This window comes from Natator depressus, chromosome 27 (assembly GCF_965152275.1).
Source record: "Natator depressus isolate rNatDep1 chromosome 27, rNatDep2.hap1, whole genome shotgun sequence".
Lineage (NCBI taxonomy): Eukaryota > Metazoa > Chordata > Testudines > Cheloniidae > Natator > Natator depressus.
This window is the reverse complement of record NC_134260.1, coordinates 2,653,231-2,675,852: the sequence shown is the minus strand read 5'-3', so window position 1 is coordinate 2,675,852 and position 22,622 is coordinate 2,653,231. Positions and strand designations below refer to the sequence as shown.

General features: G+C 53.6%; 2 protein-coding genes across 2 annotated transcripts in view; one reads left to right on the top strand and one right to left on the bottom strand.

Annotated features, from left to right (window-relative positions):
- The window catches only part of DNAAF19 (dynein axonemal assembly factor 19), a 180,587-nt gene that overhangs the window by 127,357 nt on the left and 30,608 nt on the right, over positions 1-22,622 (top strand). The gene's annotated exons all lie outside the window — the stretch shown is intronic.
- Positions 590-22,622, bottom strand: part of EFTUD2 (elongation factor Tu GTP binding domain containing 2) — a 37,767-nt gene continuing 15,734 nt past the window's right edge. Inside the window, exons 11-28 of the mRNA XM_074940554.1 lie at positions 18,287-18,411; positions 16,662-16,725; positions 15,925-16,015; positions 15,259-15,394; positions 14,389-14,516; positions 12,850-13,043; positions 11,742-11,853; positions 11,239-11,379; positions 10,566-10,667; positions 8,826-8,908; positions 7,976-8,062; positions 6,621-6,747; positions 5,995-6,082; positions 4,379-4,497; positions 3,652-3,746; positions 3,096-3,249; positions 1,634-1,741; positions 590-1,357 (exon numbers count right to left, since the gene is read on the bottom strand). Coding sequence (XP_074796655.1) covers positions 1,262-1,357; positions 1,634-1,741; positions 3,096-3,249; positions 3,652-3,746; positions 4,379-4,497; positions 5,995-6,082; positions 6,621-6,747; positions 7,976-8,062; positions 8,826-8,908; positions 10,566-10,667; positions 11,239-11,379; positions 11,742-11,853; positions 12,850-13,043; positions 14,389-14,516; positions 15,259-15,394; positions 15,925-16,015; positions 16,662-16,725; positions 18,287-18,411 — 2,050 coding nt within the window. The 3' untranslated portion in view covers positions 590-1,261. The remainder of the gene's footprint in view (positions 1,358-1,633; positions 1,742-3,095; positions 3,250-3,651; positions 3,747-4,378; positions 4,498-5,994; positions 6,083-6,620; positions 6,748-7,975; positions 8,063-8,825; positions 8,909-10,565; positions 10,668-11,238; positions 11,380-11,741; positions 11,854-12,849; positions 13,044-14,388; positions 14,517-15,258; positions 15,395-15,924; positions 16,016-16,661; positions 16,726-18,286; positions 18,412-22,622) is intronic.

The window sequence follows — 22,622 nt, the reverse complement described above, 5'->3', positions numbered from 1 at the left end:
TTCAGTGACTGGCCTCTTCAGAGACTGACAGGAGATGGGACCATTACTGTGCCCCTGCCTGCTAGCCCGGAGAGAGTGCAGGCTGGCTGGAAGCAGGAGACTGGAGTGTGATCTGGGGGAAGGCCTGTGACCGAAGGGGAAGGGGACATTATGATTTGCAGAGCTACGTTGGAAGGCAAACACGAGAGCACAGGCCCTGCACAGTACATAGGAGGCAACAGCCACAGGGCTGGCGAGAGAGGCTTAAGGCTAGCGTACCGGCGATCCCCCAGCCCGTGAGCCACAAGCTGCAGAGATGGGAGCAGCGACCCTGCCATGCCGTGGGGGTGATTCACACTAGCGCGTCCTGCTTGTTGGAGAATCCACATGGGGGCTGCACTGAAAACTGCTGAACCCAGCACACACCTCCCCCCAGAGGCAGATGGGCCAGAGGACGTGTGCAGCTCACAGTACAGAAGCAATGGTCAGAGGGTCCTTGCTTCTGTGCTGGCTACTGGCTCCAGGGGTCACTATGTGGGCTCTGAGCCAAGCATCTCTCCCCTCTGGGCAATGGGACCCCCTGGGACAGAGACACACGCCAGGGGAGAGGGGTTTTATTCAGTCTTTACAAAGCTCAAAAATAAACTTGTACAAAATAGAAATAAAAATCCAGACTGTCAGGAGGTCCAGACTCCCGCCATCCGTTCCCTGCAAGGTCACTAACAGCCCTCCAGACACAGGCCATCCACCTTCCTGGGCACCCCAGGAGAGGCTGTCTCCCCCACCACGAGAAGCCTACGCACGTCACTGGCTGCAGGAGCTTGGCGGCAGCTCCCAGCTCTATCAGAGGCACAGGCAGGCGGCTGAACCCAGCATGAAACCCCTGCACGAAACTTCAGTTTGTCCCTAACGCCATGTTCACTAGGGGAACACGGGTGTGGATTAACCCCTTTGGGCCTGGAACTGCCACGCACGGCTATAAAATTCACTTGTACACAGCAATGGAAGTGACAGGCTGCAGGGGACCAAGAGTGATATCAGCCATGTCCATATTCTGTCTGTCTCGAGTGCAGACTCCTGGCCTAGGGAGGCGCTGAACACACACAGCCTGTAAGGGTGTGGGTAAGGGTACTTCTGAGGCCTTAGCAGAAGTGCCCGGCACATGCAGTACCAGGGCAGCCGGACTGCAAGGGAGGAGATGTTTGCAGGACGATGAGGAGGGGGAAAGAGCTGGGCCGGCAGACACTGGAGCAGTCTCTGGTTAGCCTCTGCGGCAACATGGTCACATGGGGTAGTTCAGAACAACATCCTGCTTGGCCAGCTCCAGCAACATAGGGTCGTCGAAGAACTTGCTGATGCTCACGTCCTCGCTCAAGCCCTGCGGAAGGAGAAGCAGCAGCGTGAGCTGGAGAGGTAAGAGCCAGCAGAGCTCCCAGAGAGCCGAGCAGCCCACCCTGGTGCGTTCAAAGCCCTGCTGAAAGACCCTGGGAAACAGCGCAGCCATTCCAGCAGCAGTGCAAGGGATGGCTCCGTGCATAGGGCAGCATACTGAGTCCAAAGCACAGCTGTGGTGCGAGGGGCACGTTGGACCCTGTGAACTGTGCAGATAGGGGAGAAGAGTCAGCAGAGTAGGCGAGGCTGCTGCTGGCCTTACCTTTCTGCGCCTGGTCTTGATCATGAATTCTCTGGCCAGGTGAGGTGCTGGCTGGGGCTCCAAGGGCCGGATGACGATACTCTTGTCCAAGGGGTCTCCAGGCACTATCTGAAACACAGGCCAGGAAGTCAGCATGGGAGAGAAGAGCCCCTGAAGGATCCTGGGAGCAACCCTCAACTAGAGCAAACTGGGCGAAAGCCTAGTAAATCCGAGTCCTGGTGACTGCAGTCACTGCCGCTGACAGCCAGTCTGCCTGTTCTCCGTGTGGGGCTAGGCAACTTAATCTTCCACAGCACCACTAACCGTGCCTATGGGTATCACAGCACCACGGCTGCAGGCCTGCTCAGTTATTGCCACCAACTGTCCCTGATGGGTTAATCTTGGCTATATTCAACCTCCTTCGGTTGGAGCATTGCCACAGTGACAGCCAGTGGAGAAGAGGTGTTTGCAGAATGCACTAAGCTGCGTATTGGTTCCAAAGTGTCACAATCAGCTTTAGGAAGGTATACACGGGCCGATTTGTTGCTGATTTAGTTGGGGTTGGTCCTGCTTTGAGCAGGGGGTTGGACTAGATGACCTCCAGAGGTCCCTTCCAACCCTGATATTCTATGATTCAGTCAAAACCAGGAAGGGTTTTGTTTTCTGAAACCCAAGGTGCGTAACCCATCTCACAAGCGTGGAGGCCAGCTCCTGAGCCTAGGCCCCAGGACCTTCCGTAACGTGCATGCCAACCATCAAAGGAATTTACTCATCATCGCAGAGATACGGCTGCCTGCTGGCAGCTCCCACTTGAATGGAGGTGCTGGCTCAGGGTTCATTCTAATGGGAATTTCCAAGCTAAGGAGTTAACAGTCCAGCTTAGGAGTCTAATGTCTGAGGTGCCCGTTAGGAGGGAACTTGCCTGCTCCTGCTGAGGGGGGACTTGCAGCCCCAGTGTTTTAGGCATCTCTACCATGCCAGTACGGTCTGGGGCCCACAGCTCAGCCGGCACTTTCACAGAGTAGAGAGGCACTGAAACAAGTTCTTTAATAGTTAACCGCTGAGGCGGAGCCTGTGCGCTCAAGGGCTAGTGCCCTGCACTGCAGAAACCTGGATCCCAGTTCCTGGCCCTGGTTTCTTGCTCCCTGAGTTGAAGGGCTGGGAGTGCCACTGAGGCAGCTTCCTGTGTCACCAATGAAGGACCCATTAGTGCCCATTAAGCAGCGGTGAAAGGGATCCCATCCAGACCACCTCATCCAGGGGGAAGCTGCAGCATGGAGCCTTCTGGCCTGAGGCCTGGGACTAGTCATCTGGCTAGCAGCAGTAAATTTACAGCTAACATACAAACGGGAAGGGAGCAGAGGCTCCTCCCAACCCCCGAGGGCCTGCAGTCATCCACTCCCTTTGCTCGTGGTGCACAGCGAGGCTGGTGGGGCACAGGCCTTGAACACAAAATGCCCCCCCAGACGGTGCAGGCACTCACCTGCCAATGGTGGAAGACGGACAGAGAGAAAGCTTGTCCCTGCGTGTGAGTCCTCAAGTCAGTCTCAAACCCAAACGAGTCAATGGCTGGGATAAAGGCTTTGATGGTGTAAAGAGGGGACCCTGGGATTGGAGCGTCCTGAGTCACATGACCTCTGGCGAAGAGTCACAAAGAATTAACCCTCCCACATCTGCCTTTGAGGCATCATCTGTTAAAACATCCCACTGACATTACCTCTGTTCACCCCTCCACTGTGAGCACTGCAGGAGAGAACCACATACACAAAGGACTGAATCTGATCTCAAGCACCCCCCTATGGCTGAAGTGGGGGCTCCCCGAGACACCCTCGCCCCTGCATCGGGGGGCAGTTGAGATCCGCCAGAGAAGGTTTCATGCAATGCCACTGGAAAATGAACACTGTGCCTGCACATACTGCAACTCTGATTTCCTCACGTGGCCTGCCACCCCAAAGGGACATCGCTTCTGGGCAGAGTCACCACCTCGCACACACACCCACGAGGGCATTCCGCGGAGCCACGGTCTCCCTGCAGCTTACCTCCGCCGGGCCAGCACAGTGTACACTGCAGACACACAATCAGCAGGGGCCTGGACCTCCACAAAGTAGTACGGTTCCATCAGCCGAGGAGTGGCCTGGGAAAAGGAATGGGAAATAAGATGCCAGGCACACACCAAGCCCAGGCCCCAGGTGTTCCTATAGGCCAGGAGAGAGCACACGTGTGAACTGGAGACGGACAGCACTGTGGGCACATACGGGAAGGACCAAGAGTTACTAGCGGAGGGATCCTGACCCCGCTGGCCAGGCTCCTGACCTGCTTAACGCCTTGCAGCAGATAAACAGAACCTCGTGGAGCTGCTGCAGGCGTCTGGTCTGTTCTACAACCATCCCAGAGCAAACCCACAGAGGGAGGATCTCTCGTCTTGGCTCAAAGCATCCAGGCTGCTCCCTCCCGGTCTCAGCAGGCCAAACACAGTAATGGACCTGGAGATGGAGCAGATTCTTGCAGGTTCCCAAGCAGACTGGGTTTACTCTGTAGCACAGGAATGACACTGTTATCGCTGCGCCTGCTTCTTTCTCTGGGGACTGGGAAGATTAATTGATGAATGAGTTGATTTAGGCTGAAAATGTCTCAGGGCAGGAATTCACCACGCACCTCTGCGGTACTTACCACCCACCCACACAAACCCCACAGTTCCACATTGCCCCTGAAGGGGACAGAAGCTGTGTTAGGCCCTGGCCTCACCATGCCCAGCACAGGCCTTACCATGAGGAAGGCGGAGTACACAACCCTCCTTGCTGTTGGGATAATTTGCCCTCCTCCCCGGTGCAGCGGCTCCTGAGCGATCACAGCGTCCAGGATCTTAAACTTCACATTGCGGATCACTGAGCGTGGGAAGGAAGAGAGCAGGGAGTGACTGACACCGTGGCTGGAGGAAGTCCCATTAAGAGCGGAAGGCTAACCGTTCCACAAAGACCAGCCCAAACCGCACATTCTCAGGGATCATCACGCCCAGCGCAGACACATAGCTTGGGTGCACAGGAACAGGGGAAAGGCCAGTAGGGACCACTGTGATCATCTAGTCTGACTTCCTGTGTAACACAGGCCACAGAACATCTCTGCATTAATTCCTGTTTGAACTAGAGCGCATGTTTTAGGAAAACAGCCAATCTTGGTTTAAAAGTATCCAGTGATGAAGAATCCATTATTTCTAGTGTAAATTTGTCTAGCTTTAACTTCTAGCCATTGGATCTTGTTACACCTTTGTCTGATGGACTGATAATGGACTCTTCAAAGTTTTGTTCCCCATGTAGGTGCTTACAGATAAGGCTGCAAGTTTGTCACAGAGGTCACAGAATCTGTGACTTTCCGTGACGTCTGCAGTGGCCATCGCTGGCCCCCCCCAGCAGCCACAGGAGTTTGGGTGGGGATTCAGGGCTGGGGCGCAGGAGGGGGTGAGGGTTCTGGATGGATGGAGGGTTACCTCAGGGCGGTTTCCCAGAAGCAGCGTAATCCCTCCGCTCCTAGGGGAGGCACAGCCAGGGGGCTCTGCACGCTGGCTCCGCCTGCAGGCACTGCACCTGCAGTTCCCATTGGCCGCAATTCCTGGCCAATGGGAGCTGCAGAGCTGGTGCTCGGGGAGGAGGCAGTGTGCAGAGCCGCATGGCTGCGCCTCTGCCTAGGAATGTTGTCGTTTCCGGGAAGGCACGGAGCCGGGTATGGGGGCCTGCCAGCCCCGCCACCCAGCACCAGCATGGGTCCCAGGCCACATGCCGCTCCCACTCCCCTCCCCCCGAACACCCATGGTACCTCCCTGGGCCACCCCCTCCCCAAGATTTAGACAGGGGTATATAGTACAAGTCATGGGCCGTGAATTTTTGTTTACTGCCAGTGACCTGTCCATGACTTTTACTAAAATACCTGTGACTAAAACGTAGCCTTACTTATAGACTGTGATCAAGTCATCCCTTAACCTTCTCCTTGGCCAGCTCTTTTAAAACTCTTGGAGGCAAGTTCTTTGGATCTGCTGATTTAAAAATGTCTAGCTCTAGTAGCTGCTGTTTAACATCCTCCTTACTGTTGGAATGGAAAGTATTTCAGCAGCATATGACATCTGATTTTTCCCCAAACCCAAAACAGAAATATTTATTGAATATTTCTGCCTTTTCTGCATTGTTAGACATCTAGTCCAACCTCCTGTATAACAGGCCACAGAGTTCACCCAGCGAGTCCTGTCTGGACAGCAACACACCTGGTGGTTAAACCAGAGCAGACCTTTTGCCCTGGGGCATATTACAGACAGATAATTTGGCTGCCAAAGGGGAAGAGACTTAATTCTTCTTGTTTTATTATTTGCATCTGCCCCAAGTTCTCTTACTTACACTCATCACAGAGGGGCCCTTCCCTTGTGCCCCACTGGAACCCCTGCACGATGCTGTCCTTCACAGAGCCCAGCAGGGCCTTATCCACCTACACAGAAACAGACACATTACAGATCAGCACTGCTGCATCCAGCTGCAGCAAGGGAAAGAGAGGGACCATTCTCAAGAGTGAATTCTTAGAGTAGCAGCATTGCTTTGCACTTCTAAGGGCACTCCAATCACAATGCAGATATTCTCTTTCTTTGACAGAGGGGTAACAATAAGGCAAAGAGCTCAGAGTCAACATTTCAAAATTTGGCACCTCGATCCATTAATCAAAGTGGCTTGACTTATGCGGGAGCTAAGCAACTCTGGATCACAGGGCACTTAAGCCACAAGTGGCTGGGCCCAAAGTCAAGGCAAGTCAGTCACAAAGCTGGGACTAGCCCATAGATGCCCTGTTAGCCCCCTGTTCTAATCAGTAAGACAGCACTCTTGCAAAATTACAGCTCCAGACCCCTCCTGCCAAGGCCTGGGGAAAACATGTCGCCTCTGAACACTACAGGGTAGACAAAGTTGCCCAAGTCACTCCAGTGTGACTGCGCTCCTCACATCTAACTTCTTTCCCCAGGGCTGCGGTTCCTCACCTCCGAGGGCAGCGTGTCATCTACTAGAATGTTTGGGCCAGTAGCGTCCGGCCCAAAGGCCCAGATGGAACGGGCAGCCAGCAAATCCCAGTCATACTTGGTCTGGAAGAACTCGCCCAGCTTCTTCCTGATGAGAAGGGAACAGACAGGGAAAACGTTAGACAGCCCAGATCCTGACTCACTGGGTAGAGACATGCAGGCACATAGCTCCTCCTCCTCTTAGGGAGGGTCCACATTACACAGTTAGGTCGACATAAGGCAGCTGCAGCCTTCCTTCCACCGATGGAAGTGCTCTACTACACCGACATCATAACTCCACCTCCATAAGAGGCGAAAGGTTTATGTTGGTGTAGTTAACACAACACAGTGTCTGTGTAGACAGGGTGTCCCTTACATTGGCTGTCTTGTCAATTTCACTGAACTGTGAAATTGACAAGAAAGCCCCCACTCCTCTGGAGAAATGGGAGGCTGGACCCTGCTCCTTGCTGAGATCCGGGGCAGCTTTGGACCCCAGTCCTAGCTGGGAGCTTGGGTGAGAAGTTGGGTCAACCCCCTGCCCACTCCCTGCATGGAGCCTGGCAGCCGTGTCAATTTCATAGCTGGGTGAGCCATGAAATTGACAAGGCTGCCCAGATTACAGCAGGGGACGGGCGAGAAGCTGGGGCAGCTGGACCCCACTGTCCAGTGGGGAGGAGCCCCGGGCAGCTTCTCCCAGCTCCTGGAGGGGAACGGGTGGAGGGGGTGAAGAAGCCTCGACCGTTTTCCCCCTGCTCCCAACAGGGAATGGGTAGGGGAGAAGCCCTAGGTGGCTTCCTTCACTTCCAGTGGGGAACGGGGGTGGGGTGGGCTATAAAGCCCCTGCTCCTGGTGGGGAACAAGGGTGGGCAGCTTTCCCCACTCCCTGAGAGGAACGGAGAGCGGGGGTAGCCCACCAGGAGTCTGGGAGCCTGTGGGGCAGCCAGGCTCCTGGCAGGGAGCTGCTAGCAGAGCTAAGAGACCGGGCTCTCAGCTCCCCAGACTGCCCCTTTTAGGTTGGTGGAAGCGCTCCTGGTGAGGCCACGCACCACTGACCCAAGGAGGATAGTGTGGCACGTGCCACCACAGTAATTACTGCAGCGGCTGTAAGTTGACCTAATGTAGGTTGACTTAGGTTTGCAGAGTGACATAGCCTTAGCCTCAGGGTGACCCACAGGCTGTACTAGGGCTGCTCATGGACTGGCAGGGTAGCACCGTCCCTATTAGGTTCCTCTTCCTCAGGGCTATACACTGATGTTGTGTGACTTCCAGAGCTGTACATTTCCCTCCAGTTCTTCTACACACACCCACAAAGCCTCTGCTCTCGAAATTAGCCAGACCTGTTCCAGGTGATCTGGACCACCTCATTCTCAATGTCCTCCGCGAGTCCCTTCTCCAGCGGCTCAGCAATCATTGTGATCTTGTTCCTGTGCAGAGACAGATGATGCCAATCAGCGAGTCGCAGAGATGGGGGCTTTCCCAGAGGGCAAGCTGCACAGTTAGCGGCAACAGACTGAAGTGAAAGGGGATGAGGAACCCAGAGAAAGTTACAGTGGAAAAATACGTTTCCCCTCTTGTTCTGTGGGAAACCACTGTGTTTTTACAACAGCTGCATGCCCAGTATAACACCTGGAACGTGGCTAGGGAGACAGAGCTAGCCACACACGTGTCAGTTTACTGCCTGTTTATATTTCCAGGACTGACTCGCTCACAGCTCTTGGAAAGCCAGGAGACCCAGAGTTCTGCCATGGGAATGGCAGAACCCAGAGCTCAGCAGTCAGAAGGTTTTCAGATGATGATGTGCAGTGGAATCTGCTTAGAATGAGCCCTGGACACTGGGAAGCAGCCCTTTTAACCAGCACATATCAAAACAGAAATTCCAGTTCACAGAAACTCCTGTTAGGTCCCTTCCTGAGGCCGGTGTAGGAGTGTGCCCTCTTCTACACTACAGAGTGCTGGAAATGGGGTTGCCAGACCAGATCACATGCAAGGTACATCTAGCCCAGTACCCTACCTCCAACAGCTGCCAGTGCCAGGTGCTGCGAGGAAAGTGCTGGTGTGGTATAATGTGGTTAGGAGGATGGGGGAAGGGACACAACAGAGACTGGCTTCAGTCCAGGGGAAGGGGTTCCCACTGTCTCCCATGGGGACACCATTTCAGAGTTGGACTATCGGGTCACTAAGCCGTACTTCTTATTGGGTGTCTCAGCAAAACACTTCAGGGAGGAAGTTTCCACAACAGTCTCACAGAACGTCACAACCGGATCAGCAACCTTTAAAAAGAACAACAGCAGCAGTTTGTGCCTTTTCTTTGAACTTTTCAACTTCACAAACACACTTTACACAGGGACTGTCTGAAACCTTTTAACCCTCCCATTGTTCCCAGCAATGCCTGAGATCACTATAATCAAAAGCAACGCAAGAAATATCAGCTGCCTGTTTTGCTCAGTATTCCCTTTGGGCAACCGGCAGCACTGGGTGTCGAGTCAGCGTCCCCACTCCTCTCAGCTGGTTAGGCTGGCCTGGACAGTTGTGGGTCTTTCACAGCAGCAAGGGAGAGAAAAACATTGAAAAACCAAGGAAGTGTGACTGTGAGGCCACAAGGGGCTCTGGGCAGGGGTAGCTCTGAAAACAGTTCTCAGGGTTTGAAATTGACTGGATTTCAACTTGACAGTGTCCCTTTAAGGCACCTGGATCCATGAGACTGGCTCCCTAGGTTATACTCTGAGCCCCATGCACTCGGCAGCACCATGGGACCGAATTCTTCAGCAAACATCCCTAATGTGAATGTACTGCAGCACCATGAAATACTCTTCATTCCCACTCCTCCCCCCAAACACCTGCCCCCAACTGGGCCTCAGGGCTGAAAGTGCTCAGTGACCTACTATGCAGTGGGGATTGTTTCCAGCAATGGCTATTTCTGACAAATTTTCTCTGTGGGTCTCAGTTGTCATGGTGTCATCTGGGCAGCCTGGCTCAGAACGGCCTTTCCCCCATGTATGTCAGAGGAAAGGGGAGCTTGTCGTGAGCTTCGGCAGCTCACGTCAGTTCTCAGGCCTTGGCTGCTGGCCGTTCCACAGGCAGCGTAACTACCCAGCCGACACTTCTGGCTCCGCAGCTCCCACTCCCTGCTGCCCAGCTCCACGGAGCAGAAGCTCGAGAGCTGCAGTAGGTCTCGGCAGGAAACAGAACGCCGGGTGCCTGCATCTGGCGAAACAGTAACTTCTGCAGCAAAAATGCTGGATTCTACGGCATCTTGGAAAAACACCAAACAGCAAAGCTCAGGAACTGTGGCGATTGCAGGATCCAGGCTGTTCACTCCTCTCTGAGACAGCCACTGAGGCTCTCTGCAGTCAGACCGGCACTGGTTACACTCCGTCCAGGTTTTCAAAGTTATCTTTGCAGCCATAAGGGCTAGAAGCTCAATTTTAAAAACATGAAGCTGAGATTCTGAGGCATGACTCTGTGCCAAGGGACGTGCAGGGCCCTGGCTGTCCTGGAGGGATGTATTTGCTTTTTTTGATATTAAGAAATAAAGGGCAACTTCTCCCCATGTACCTGAAACCCCGGAAAGGGAACAACAATTCTTCGCCCTTCTCTAGTGCCTGTCATCTGAGGATCTCAGACATCCCAAATCTCACCCCTCCTGCGAGGTACGGAAGTATGTTTCACAGAGGGATAAAGTGAAGCCTACAGAAGGTAAGTGGCTCGTCCAAGGTCATGCAGCAAGTCAGTGGCAGAGGTACGAATAGCACCGCGCTCTGTCTCAGCAGACAGCAGTCTCTCTACACCTCAGGAGCTGCAGTCATGAGACCTGCTGGAGCAATGGGCTGGGGGCAGCAGTTGATTGCCACACTCCCAAGGGGGAGGAAGTCCTGTTTTATGTACCCCCAGTAATGACCACAGGAAAGGTTCATTTTGCTTCCTCACCTTGATATCAATCTCTGAATACATCTTCCGTAAGTCATGCATCACACAGTCCAGGTACAGCTCCCCCGTCCCCAGGATCACGTGCTCCCCAGACTCTTCCACCTGAAACAGATGGCCCAAGCTACAGCACAGCATTCCTTCTGACCTAGCCCCTTCCAGCTTTGTCCACAAGGCCAAGGGAAACTTATTACAGTCAGAGAACCTAGAGGGAAAGGTCCCGGCTCCTGAGTCTAATCAACAAGGCAAGTGGGGCCAGCTCCTGGCTGAGAAGGAAGAGCAGCCCGAGCCCTAGGTTCCCAGCAAGGGACACTGCAGGATGTGCTGCAGAGCCGTTTGGCTGTGAGGGAGCACACAGTTACTCCGCTTCCAGCCTCTTCTTGCTGGAGATACAGGCTCTGTGGGAAACTTGTACCTTCATCTGGCCTAGCCCCCGCAGCAAAAGATGCTCTAGGGAATGACGTAGGGTTCACCCCTTGGAGAATCATGGTCGGCTAGTCCATGCAGACTAATAGCAAGTGAGTTTCAGGGGAGAGAATGGCAAAGTCAAAAATGGGTTGGTTTTGACCATTTAAAGCTTTAAGTGAAGACAGCACAAGGGGGCCCAAAGAGCAGGGCAGGGCCTGGGAGCAGCCTAACCGGGGGCACCTGGATCAGCCTCGCCTCAGCCACACACCTTGGTGGTGAGCGATGGGTAACTCTTGTTAACTTTCCGCAGGCCATCCAGCATTTTAGGGAGCTCCGAAGGGTTGACTGGCTCCACGGCTATTTTGATGACAGACGTGGTGTTGAACTTTAATGGACGGAAGATCTGAGCCTGAAACCAAATCAGAACCATCAGTAAGATTCTGGTGACAAGGGAAATCTCTACTTTGTAGGACAACCATCCCTTGGAGCCTGGAGTCAGCCACAGTACATGCCCCTGTCGTTGCTGGGACAGCACCATGGAGCAAGTGCAGGCTAGTAGGAGGCCACCTGCATTCATAGTGAGTGTTCTTGTATTGACAGACACAGCCAGGCACCCTGAAAACTGGTAATCCACAACGGGGCTGCCTTGCTCATGGGAGAAAGTAACATTCTGGTTGGAGGAAATCACTGCCCCCAACCTGACCATCCTAGACAGCCAGCAGACTCCTTGACGCTCCCCTACTGGGAAGGATGCTGAGTCACGCACAGTACCTCCTCATTGCCTCTAGGCTCTGTGATGGTTGCAGTCTTCACGATGGGCTGGTCCACCCCCTCTATTAGGATCCAGTTGCCGGCAGGGACTCGGTTCACCTCTATATGGTATCTGACATACAGAACAGGATAGCACACCCATTAGTCACCGCTGTCCCCATGCTGTCCTCTGTTCATCCACCTTCTCGCCCCCTGGTTCTCAGACAAACATGTCTGCACCTTCTTCCATGCTGCCTGTTCCCTGTGGAACAACGCCCCTGTGCTGAGCAGGAGATTGGCTGCCCTCTTCTTCTGCAAACCTCTCTTCTGCTGCAACTCCAAGCGTGCAGACAAATAGGGCTCCAACAAGGTTCTAGATGGGTGGTTATGTCTAGAGCCGGATTAACCTAGGCAAACGTATACTTCTCCTGGCTCGGAGGGGACAGAAAGGGCTGGAGAGTGAGCGTGCCTCACACTCACCTTGTGGCGGCAGCTCCTGTCCTGCAGGGGGCTGGGCCTGGCTCCTGCTTCAGGTGTCACAACGTGGTGTATGGGGGTCACAGCACCACTCAGGTTTGGCCAGCCCTTCAAACCTGAGCGATGCGGTGACCAGTGCTGGGCCCAGCCCTACAAGATAGGACCCCCCTACATGCTCGGTCTCCAACCCTCCCGTACCCCACCAGGGCCGCCCCTCTGCACTTGGCCAGGATTAGTGTTGTGATACTAGGGTGGAAGGTGCATATCTGTGATGATGGTAGCATGCAGTTGGCAGGTCACTTAGTAAAAAGTTTGGGACCCACTGGTCTATCAGATAATGGTAAAAGAGAATGCAAATGCATCTATAGCTGTACTGATCATATCCCTCTCTGCACCCTTTGAATGTCACTTATCCTCTCCCATTGTAAGATCTTTGGGGCTCACCGGGTATTTTGGCTCAATTTCGTAAACTCAATGTAGCCTCAATCCAGTCGGTCAACCTGGGACTTTTCACCACATTAAATTCACTCCTCCCCGCCTCCAAAGCCTTGAGCTTTTCTCCCTCACACTGCAGCCTCAAGAACAGCAGCAATGAGTGGGGACTCCTCTCCCAGACTGCCGAGGTTTGTCCTCTTCACTGATACCCTGGTACCTTGCCACTGAGATCCAGAGCCGTCCCACAGTGCAGATCTGGGAATCCTCTTCATCCTCCAACGTGTAGTTTTCTCCCAGTACCTTCACGGGCTGCCCTGCATGGATGGTCCCACTCAGCACCCTGCCAAAGGCGTGGAACTGAACCCCATCGTCTGTGCTGTACATTTTCGTGGTGTGACACATTAGTGGACCCTTGCCCCCAAAAAAGAAATCAAAGTAAGTCACTCCCAAGACACAAACTCATAAATCAGCTATTAGACCCACGTGGAATTATCAGGAACTCTGTCTGAAAATCCACAAGGAACAGTTTTCGGGTCCTCAATTTTCTTCCTCTGCCCGGAATTCCCTCCCCATTGGCCAGATCCCTGGAAAGAGCATGGTTAAGTACATTTCTCAAATGAATACAGAGGCAAATTGCTGCTTTCCTCATGTAAACACCACCATGTAAACCTGTAGCAGTGCTCCCTCACAATACGATCCCAGAGATTGCAAACTGAGAAGTTTGGGCCAGGCCTCTACCTGGATGGACCACTTTAGAAAGGGGGCTTGGAGAGAAGAATGCCGTTGCTGAACTGCCAAGTCACTCCTTAGCCTAAGACCCAGTGCTAGAATTTCTGTGCTGCTGGAGGTCCCATATTTCAGATGAGACACAAAACCCAGGTCGTGCCCAGGTCCCTTGACAGTTAGCACTGGTAAATCTGCTTGGGTAATTAATTTTTGCTAAAAGCGGCAAAGAGTCCTGTGGCACCTTATAGACTAACAGACGTATTGGAGCATAAGCTTTCGTGGGTGAATCCCCACTTCGTCACATGCATTCGACAAAGGGGGTATTCACCCACGAAAGCTTATTCTCCAATACGTCTGTTAGTCTATCAGGTGCCACAGGACTCCTTGCCGCTTTTACAGATCCAGACTAACACAGCTACCCCCTCTGATAATTTTCGCTAGTTACACAGACCTTAAATGGGGCAAGGCACTCTCTTTCTCAGCAGTTTGAAGGTGATGATCTACTATTTACAGGTCAATTCTTCACTTCCTAAGCTGCTGTCTAGCATTGATGGGACTGTTAAACAGCTGCCAAGTGCCACCCCAGAGGAAGCTACATTTGAAGAAGTGATCCCTTTAGTACAAAAGACACTGTAAAGGCAGAAACTCTGCTCAGGCTAGCTCAAACCAATTTTTCAGGTCAGACTTTCATGCAGAGATCTACCTTCATCTAAAATGGCAAAATAATTGTCCACAAAAGGCCCCAAACATCCAGCCATCACAGTGCAGTTCCCAACTGTCGGGAAGTTCAGTCTTGATCTCTGCCTTTCCCTGCACATTCTCCAGTAACCCTCTCTCTCTACGGCTGCCCTGGCAGGCTTCTGAATTTCTCAGAGCGGAGAGATTTGCTTCAGTAGCAGATAAGAGATTGTGAAATGCTGCTGGATGCCTCTCTAGGAGGAGGCTGCCTTGGTGACCCCAGGAAAGGAGGACTTCTCTTCTACCCCATGCTGCTTTTGGAGAGGTAATGGTAAATGAAAGGGGTCCTTACATCAGGGTCACACTCGCTCATGGCCTCCCCCAGGTCTGAGTCGACGCCGCCGGTGTAGGTGTGCTCGATTTTGGTCTTGGCTCCCACCTTTGGGGAGGGAATGTGCTGCACACACATGTCCACGAAGCCTAGGAGAGCAGAGCTTCATGAGAATGCTGCTAAGTGGAGGAATCCAGAGTACAGCATTGAGGGGGCTTGAATAAAACACGACATCTTTAACCCAGAGGACTAGTCAGTCTACAGTCCTGGGTGACAACTCACTTGGGAGCGGACAGCTTATACTGGCACTGCCAACAGAGGACACTGTGCTGCTGGCGAAGGATCAGTGAACCTCCACAGGACGCCAGCCTACTGGTTTTAGGCTGCACATTGGAGCATTCAGGGGCAGCCTTTCAGGAGAACATGCTGAAGGCAGAGTTGAGGGCATGTGTGCGCAAATGAATTATTTTCAGGGACTTCCTGGCATATTGAACCCAGTGCAAATCAATGTCATGTACAACGTATGGCCTGGAAACTATACCAGAGCTTCTGGGCACCTACGTCTCACTTCCTCCAACTCAGTCAACTGAGTTTAGGTGCAAAGGCCAAGACCGTTAAAAGCCAGGAACCTACAATTTGTCTCTAAATCCAAATGTAGGCACCGAAATAAGCAGCCTGACTCGTGAAGCAATGGGCACCACCAGCACCAGCTGAGAAGTGAGGGGAACCTGCAACATGAGGACATCACCACTGAAAACAGAGCCCTAATGCTCTGCCCGCAGCAGGTTAAACTGGGAGCTGGGGCATCCAGCTACCGGCCCAGAGTGCTGGCGAGAGCACTGCACAGCTACAGGAGCCCAGCAGCTAGGGCAGGGGAGAAACAGGACCTACCTGTGAACTCCCCAAAGAACTTCTTGCAGACAAGCCTTAGCAGGGGTCGAATGTTTAGCTTCAGCTCCTCTTTGGTCAGGTGGATGCCCAGCTCATCCAGAGTGCGGGGGAGAGTGGTGTCCACATCACCAACCACCTGTGGGACGGCACACACCACCGCCACAGTTACTGAGAGATTCACTGCCATTGACTCCCGTGTGCAGACAACGGTACATCCGAGCCATTCAAATGGCGATGGGACAGGACATCAGTGTGAAAGGACTAGGGGGCCTGCAGGCTAACATCGGGCCTTTTACCCTGGGAGGGCTGGGTTCAGATCAGTTTAGTTCCTGCAGTGAAACTGGTTGGGTAATTTAAAGTTAGTACTTGGTGGCCACTGGGACACATCCCAGATCCAACGCACCTGGTGCAGGTCCTGCTGAGGAGAGCACCATGAACAGAGGGCGTATTTGGAACGAGGAGCAGAACAGGTGCCGGAAGAGAAGGGGCTGCCCCTCAGACACAAACATTTGTGATTGTGGAATTTTCCTAACAGGACAGCAGACAGATTTCATGTGTAGCGCCATCTAGTGTTCAGTCTTTAAAAACACTCAGCAACAGATACTACAGGCTTCAATCACTTGGCACTGCACTCACATCAAAGGGAAGGGGAAAGAAAGCATGTACCTGAGCCAGGATCTTGTACAGGGGTTCTAGGACAAACTCCACAAAGCTCCGCTGGGAACTGCTGGTCGGGGCCTTTTTAGTGAACTTTCGTCTGTGCAGGAAAGCCAAGAGGAAAGATGTGAATGGAAAGTGCTCTGCCACCCAAAAGCACCACGACCTCTGTGATATGTACACTAGCCCCTGCATGCCTGGATATTCATATTTCCCCCTTCCCCCTACGCAGAGTGTAAGATCTGCTGGGCAGGGACTCTGACCTGTCCTGGGGAGCTCTGTGCACTCCTATGGAGCTATACACATTATTAAAAAAACAGACCCCAATGCACCCTCATGGGCATTTAGTAGGAATGCTAGTAGGGCATTTAGGTCCCTAGGAATTGAACCTGCAACCCCTCCAAGGTATCCACAACTACTCAGAAAAACAGGAAGTCTAGCCACATGCCATCCCGCATCCCCTTTCAAAATCCCTCTGCATAATCCCGGTGAGTTAGAGCAGGCATGTCTATGCCCCAGGGTAAGCCCAGCAATGACAACTAGCCATGCGTGCAGAGGAACATGATCGCTGTGCCACCAACAGGCAGGACACACAGCAATGTGGATTCACACTTAGTAGAGGAGAGGTTCAACTCAGCCTCTTCCAACTCCTCTGTTGTTCTACAGGATGGGGGCGGGGAGGGCAAGAAATGCTGCTTGCACAGTAATAAAGCTGGTGAACAAAGATAATTAAAAACACTACGTACGTCTTGGGGTTGAAGTAGATGTCACCCCAAAGCCGCTTTGCAAACTCCTGGTAATTGATGTCTCCTACAAGGGAATAAAGAAATAACCTCAGCTATCACATGATGAAATACCTCTCTCCACTGTTTTCTTTGTAAATGATCAAGGGAGTTCAGAGCTGCAGAAGGGCGCTGGCTTGACAGCTCTGAGGCTGAAATTCAGGCAGCTGCAGAGCAAGATTCCCTGACACTAATCCTCAGCACTAACTTGGAAAACCACGCAGCGGTGAGAAGGGAGTGCAGTGTCTGTGACCTGACTGCTGACAAGGGGATCAGTCAGGGCCCAGGGAGTTTGTTCAGTTCCAAGGGACACTGGAACTCTTTCCAAAAAATTATGACTGAAAAGAGCCGACCTACGGGATCCACTCGGTTCTCCAACTCACTTCTCAAGCTAAGCACTGGAGGGCAGCTGGCATAGCATGATCTCCACCTTCCGCCCAGGCTCATTACAATATTTTCTGCCTACGAGTATCTCTCAGCATCCCCTCTCCCTCCCTTCCCTAGCTTTTAGATCGTGTACTAAGTCCATACATGAATATCCCTCCTCAAATGCCCAGGGAATAGGCGGGACCGTAGTTCTAGATTTCAAGTCATGCTGAGTTTACAAGTGATAAGACATCAGCACCCACTCGCACCACTTCCACTAAATGCACAGTGCATTAGCGTGCCTCACCAACTGCTGCCCGCATGCTAAATTAGCCTGAGAGTCGGGAAAACTTCAGGCCGGGCACCAAAGGATGCCACAATGAAAGAGGATCTTGTTTATTCCTTCTTATGGTGCATGAGAGCGTCAGCCCTCTGATCTCTGAACAATGGCTGCTTTTCATGCCCACCCCCAAAGTTGGGCCAGCTGCCTGGCAGCATCTCCTAGATCCCAACTTCACCACAACTGCGGCCCCGTGGAACATTCTGAACCTGGGACTTGCCAAGTTCTAGCTGGCCAGGCTAAGCACATGGCTATTCTTTTACTGCCTGCTCTTTCACACCAGGCAGATTGTCTCAGGCTGGCATCGAGGGAGCAGAGATTCAAACCACAGCCAGGACAGTTACATAAAAAAGATCCAGGGGGCAGGAAGAGGGCAAGACCCCGCAGGGGCAAGCTTCAGCCTGGATACAATGGAGTCTCAACTCCAGAGAACAGGGCTTTCCTCATGGCTATGCTGAAAGATTCTTAACCCTTTCAGCTCTGAACCATTTTGTTACCCCATGCAGAGGGCAACACATATGTAACCCTTTATCTAGAACAGCGACAGTGGGTTTTCTCCATTATAGATGTACGTGCCATACAGTGGCTTCCACCCATTCCGATATTTACAAGATAAAGACTTACAAGAGAAAATATTTATCCAACAATGTTCCTCACTGGTATTCCTGTTTCCTCAACAAGCAGAAAGTGGCAGGTGAGAAATTCCCCAACTGGGCTCTGCAATAACTCTCAGCTCCCTAAATGTTTCTGAGTGCATGTGCTAGCATATAAGTGCATACACGAGCCAGCAAAGACCTGAGCTGCTGTAAGTACTTGAAAGGGCTCTACAGAAGTTAACGGACTTGAGATGTTGATGTGTGCATGGTTTTTGGCTGAGTCTTACCAAATGTGTCTGCATAAATCTTTGCAAAGGAGCCAAGCGTGAAGCAAATGCTATACTGGGAACTGGAGAAGCAGACGTTCCCCAGAAGAGGGGAGAGGATCAGGTTCTCGTCGGTGGAATACATGCTGAAAAAGAGAAAGCTTTTATGTACAGCATAACTCCATAGAGTGATGGAGATATAAACAGAGGAAGACACTGTCAATGAACCTAAACCCAGAAACAAGAGCCACTCCACTGAAGGAACTCTGCACTGCCCCCAGGAGCCTACAAGAGGGCTCCAGCACTAAGGAGCTGTGTTTTAGGGTTGGTTGGTGTGTACACGTACCCACACACACACTTCATCCAAAGGTGTTTTGCAGTTTAATTAATTGTTTACTCTTTTCAAAACACATGAAACAAATGGAGAAGGAAAAAAAAACTTCTGGACAATTGAGGGGAAGAGACCAACAGAGGACAAACAAAGCCGGGATGGAATAAAATGAAAACGTGAATTTGCAACATGCCACCATCCCAACTGCCAGTGTTGTTCTGTAGGGCGCCTGATAAAGTAGTGGGCAGTAACACATGGTGTGTATGGACAGCAGTGAAATGCTGCCTTCCTCCCCTCTGCCCTGTTCAGGAAGGGTCCCACTGCACTAGGGGCACAGCCGTATGCAGGGATGCTTGAGAGACAGCAGTACTTCACAGGGGATTTAGCAGATTGGGATGCCCAAGTCCCATTACCTTTTAATGGAAATTGGAAGCTCAAATCCCTTGGTCAGCTTTGAAAAAATCTCAGCCCAGGCTCTAAAAAAAAATTATCTACAGCTTCATACCATTTTGAGGACATCCACCATGGGACAGGCTGGCCCTGCCAAAACACCAGATAATGGCCAGGGCCAGGGCTCCCCCACCCCCCCCAAAAAATGTACATGCACACACTGAGACTCTCAGCCAGCCAGTAAAACCGAAGGTTTATTGGACAACAGGAACACAGTCCAAAACAGAGCTTGTGGGGACACCCAGGACCCCTCAGTGAAGTCCTTCTGGGGGAGCAGGGAGCTTAGACCCCAGCCCTGGGGTTCCCTGTGTTCCTCCACCCAGCCCCAAACTGAAACTAAACCCACCCAGCAGGTTCCCTGCTGCAGCCTCCGTCCACATTCCTGGGCAGAGGTGTCACCTCCCCCTCCCCCTCCTGGCTCAGGTGACAGGCTCTCAGGTCTCCCGTCCCCAGGGCACATTCCCAGGTCAATACTCCCCCCTCCCTGCTGCGTCACATCGTCACATCTCTCCCCCCTTCGAGACTGAACTGAGCGGGGTCACTGTGACCAGTGACCTGGGGAAGTTCGGGGCCCCCTCTCCGGGACAGCGCATCCGCTATCAGGTTGGCACTTCCCTTCACATGGACCACGTCCATGTCGTAATCCTGCAGGAGCAGGCTCCACCTCAGGAGCTTGGCGTTGGCTCCTTTCATCTGGTGCAGCCAGGTCAGGGGAGAGTGGTCGGTGTACACGGTGAAGTGTCGCCCGAAGAGATAGGGCTCTAGTTTCTTGAGGGCCCACACCATGGCCAGGCACTCCTTCTCGATGGCCGCGTAGTGTCGCTCCCGGGGTAGCAACTTCTTGCTCAGATACACGATGGGGTGTCTCTCCCCCTTTTCATCCTCCTGCATTAACACCGCCCCCAGTCCCGTGTCGGAGGCGTCGGTGAACACCACAAAGGGCTTGTCAAAGTCTGGGTTTGCCAGAACTGGGCCACTGACCAGAGCCTCCTTCAGCGCCCGGAAAGCCTCCTGGCACTGCTCGGTCCAGACCACCTTGTCTGGCTTCCCCTTCTTGCATAGCTCAGTGATGGGGGTGGCGATGGCGCTAAAGTGGGGCACAAATCTTCGGTAGTATCCTGCCATCCCAATAAAGGCTTGGACCTGCTTTTTGGTGTGGGGAGCGGGCCAGTCTCTGATCACCTCCACCTTGGCCGGTTCCGGCTTTAGGCGGCCGCTCCCCACCCGATGGCCCAGGTAAGATACTTCAGCCATCCCCACCTTGCACTTCTCCGCTTTGACAGTCAGCCCAGCCCCCTGGAGTCGGTCCAGCACTTGTCTAACCTGGGACACGTGGTCCTCCCAGGTCTGGCTAAAGACACAGATGTCGTCAATATACGCCACGGCAAAACTCTCCATCCCCCTCAGGAGCTGGTCCACCAGGCGCTGGAAGGTGGCTGGCGCTCCCTTGAGGCCGAAAGGCAGGGTCAGAAACTCATAGAGCCCCAGAGGGGTGATAAAGGCCGATTTCAGCCGGGCATCTGCATCCAGCGGCACTTGCCAGTAGCCCTTTGTAAGGTCCATGGTGGTAAGGTACCGAGCTCCTCCCAGCTTGTCTAGGAGCTCGTCCGGCCTGGGCATGGGGTAGGCATCCGATACAGTGATGGCATTGAGCTTCCGATAGTCCACACAGAACCGGACTGACCCATCCTTTTTGGGGACCAGCACCACCGGCGAGGCCCAAGGGCTGGCCGATGGCTGGATCACCCCCAAAGCCAGCATGTCCCGGACCTCTCTTTCCAGGTCCTGAGCAGTTTTCCCTGTGACTCGGAAGGGGGAGCATCTTATCGGCGGGTGCGACCCTGTCTGCACCCGGTGGACAGTCAGATTAGTGCGTCCAGGCTGGTTGGAAAACAGCTGTCGGTACGGATGCAGCACCCCCCTGACCTCGGCTTGCTGGGCAGGGGTGAGCTGATCCGAGAGGGGGATTGTTTCCAGGGGGGAACCAGCTCTGGTCCCAGGGAATAGATCTACTAAAGGGTCATCTCCCTGCTCCTCCCACTGACCACACACAGCTAACACCACATTCCCCCTGGCATAATATGGCTTCATCATATTCACATGGTACACCCGGCGGTGGTGGGCCCGGTTCGACAGCTCCACCACATAGTTTACCTCATTGAGCTGCTTGACGACCTTGAACGGGCCCTCCCAGGCGGCCTGTAGTTTGTTCTTTCTCACGGGGATGAGAACCATCACCTGATCCCCGGTGGCGTAGGCACGGGCCCGCGCCCGCGCCGTGCGGTCATACCAGACCTTCTGCTTCCTCTGGGCTCTGGCCAGATTCTCCCTGGCCAGGCCCATGAGTTCAGCCAGTCTCTCTCGGAAGGTCAGGACATACTCCACCACTGACTCTCCATCGGGAGTGGCCTTCCCCTCCCACTCGTCTCTCATCAGGTCCAGGGGGCCCCTCACCCTCCTTCCATATAACAGTTCGAAAGGCGAAAATCCGGTAGACTCCTGGGGCACCTCCCTGTACGCGAACAGCAGGTGAGGTAAGTACTTGTCCCAATCCTGCGGGTGCTGGTTCATAAAGGTTTTCAGCATCATCTTTAGCGTCCCGTTAAACCTCTCCACCAGCCCATTGGACTGGGGGTGATACGCTGAGGCCCAGTCGTGCCGGACCCCACATTTCTCCCACAAGCACCGGAGCAGGGCCGACATGAAGTTGGAGCCTTGGTCTGTCAAGACTTCCCTGGGGAACCCCACTCGGCTGAAAATGGTCAGGAGCGCATCTGCCACGGTGTCTGCTTCAATTGAAGCTAAGGGCACTGCCTCGGGGTAGCGGGTGGCGAAATCTACCACCACCAGAATGTATTTCTTCCCCGACCGGGTCGTCTTGCTGAGAGGCCCCACGATGTCCATGGCCACCTTCTGGAAAGGCTCCTCTATGATGGGCAAAGGTCTCAACGCCGCTTTCCCCTTGTCCCGGGCCTTCCCCACCCTCTGACAGGGGTCACAGGATCGGCAATACTGCCGGACGGTGGTAAAGACCCCGGGCCAGTAAAAGTTCTGTAGCAACCTCTGCCGGGTGCGCCGGATTCCCTGGTGCCCTGCGAGGGGGATGTCATGGGCCAGGGACAGGAGCTTGCGGCGGTACTTCTGGGGGACCACCAGCTGCCTCCTGATCCCACAGGACTCCCCTTCCCCTGGGGGAGCCCATTCTCGGTACAGGAACCCCTTCTCCCACAGGAACCTCTCCTGGCAGCCTCTCCTCATGGTCCGTCCCTCACTGAGGTCGGCCAGGTCCCTGAGCTTCTGCAAGGAGGGATCTTTCCTCAACTCGGCCTGGAACTCAGCGGCTGGGGAAGGGATGGGGCCCGGTTCCCCCTCCGTGGCCAGGTCTGAGGCCGCAGCCTCTCTGAGCCGTGCCCCTCGGCGCTCCCTCCCCACCCGAGTAGGGTCTCGCGCCTCCAGTGTGGTACCCTCCCCAGGGTCAGGTCGCAGTGCCCCTCGCCGGCTCTGGCTACGGGTCACAACCAGGGCGGTCTGGGGGTCGCTTGGCCAGTCCTCTAGGTCTCCCCCCATCAAAACTTC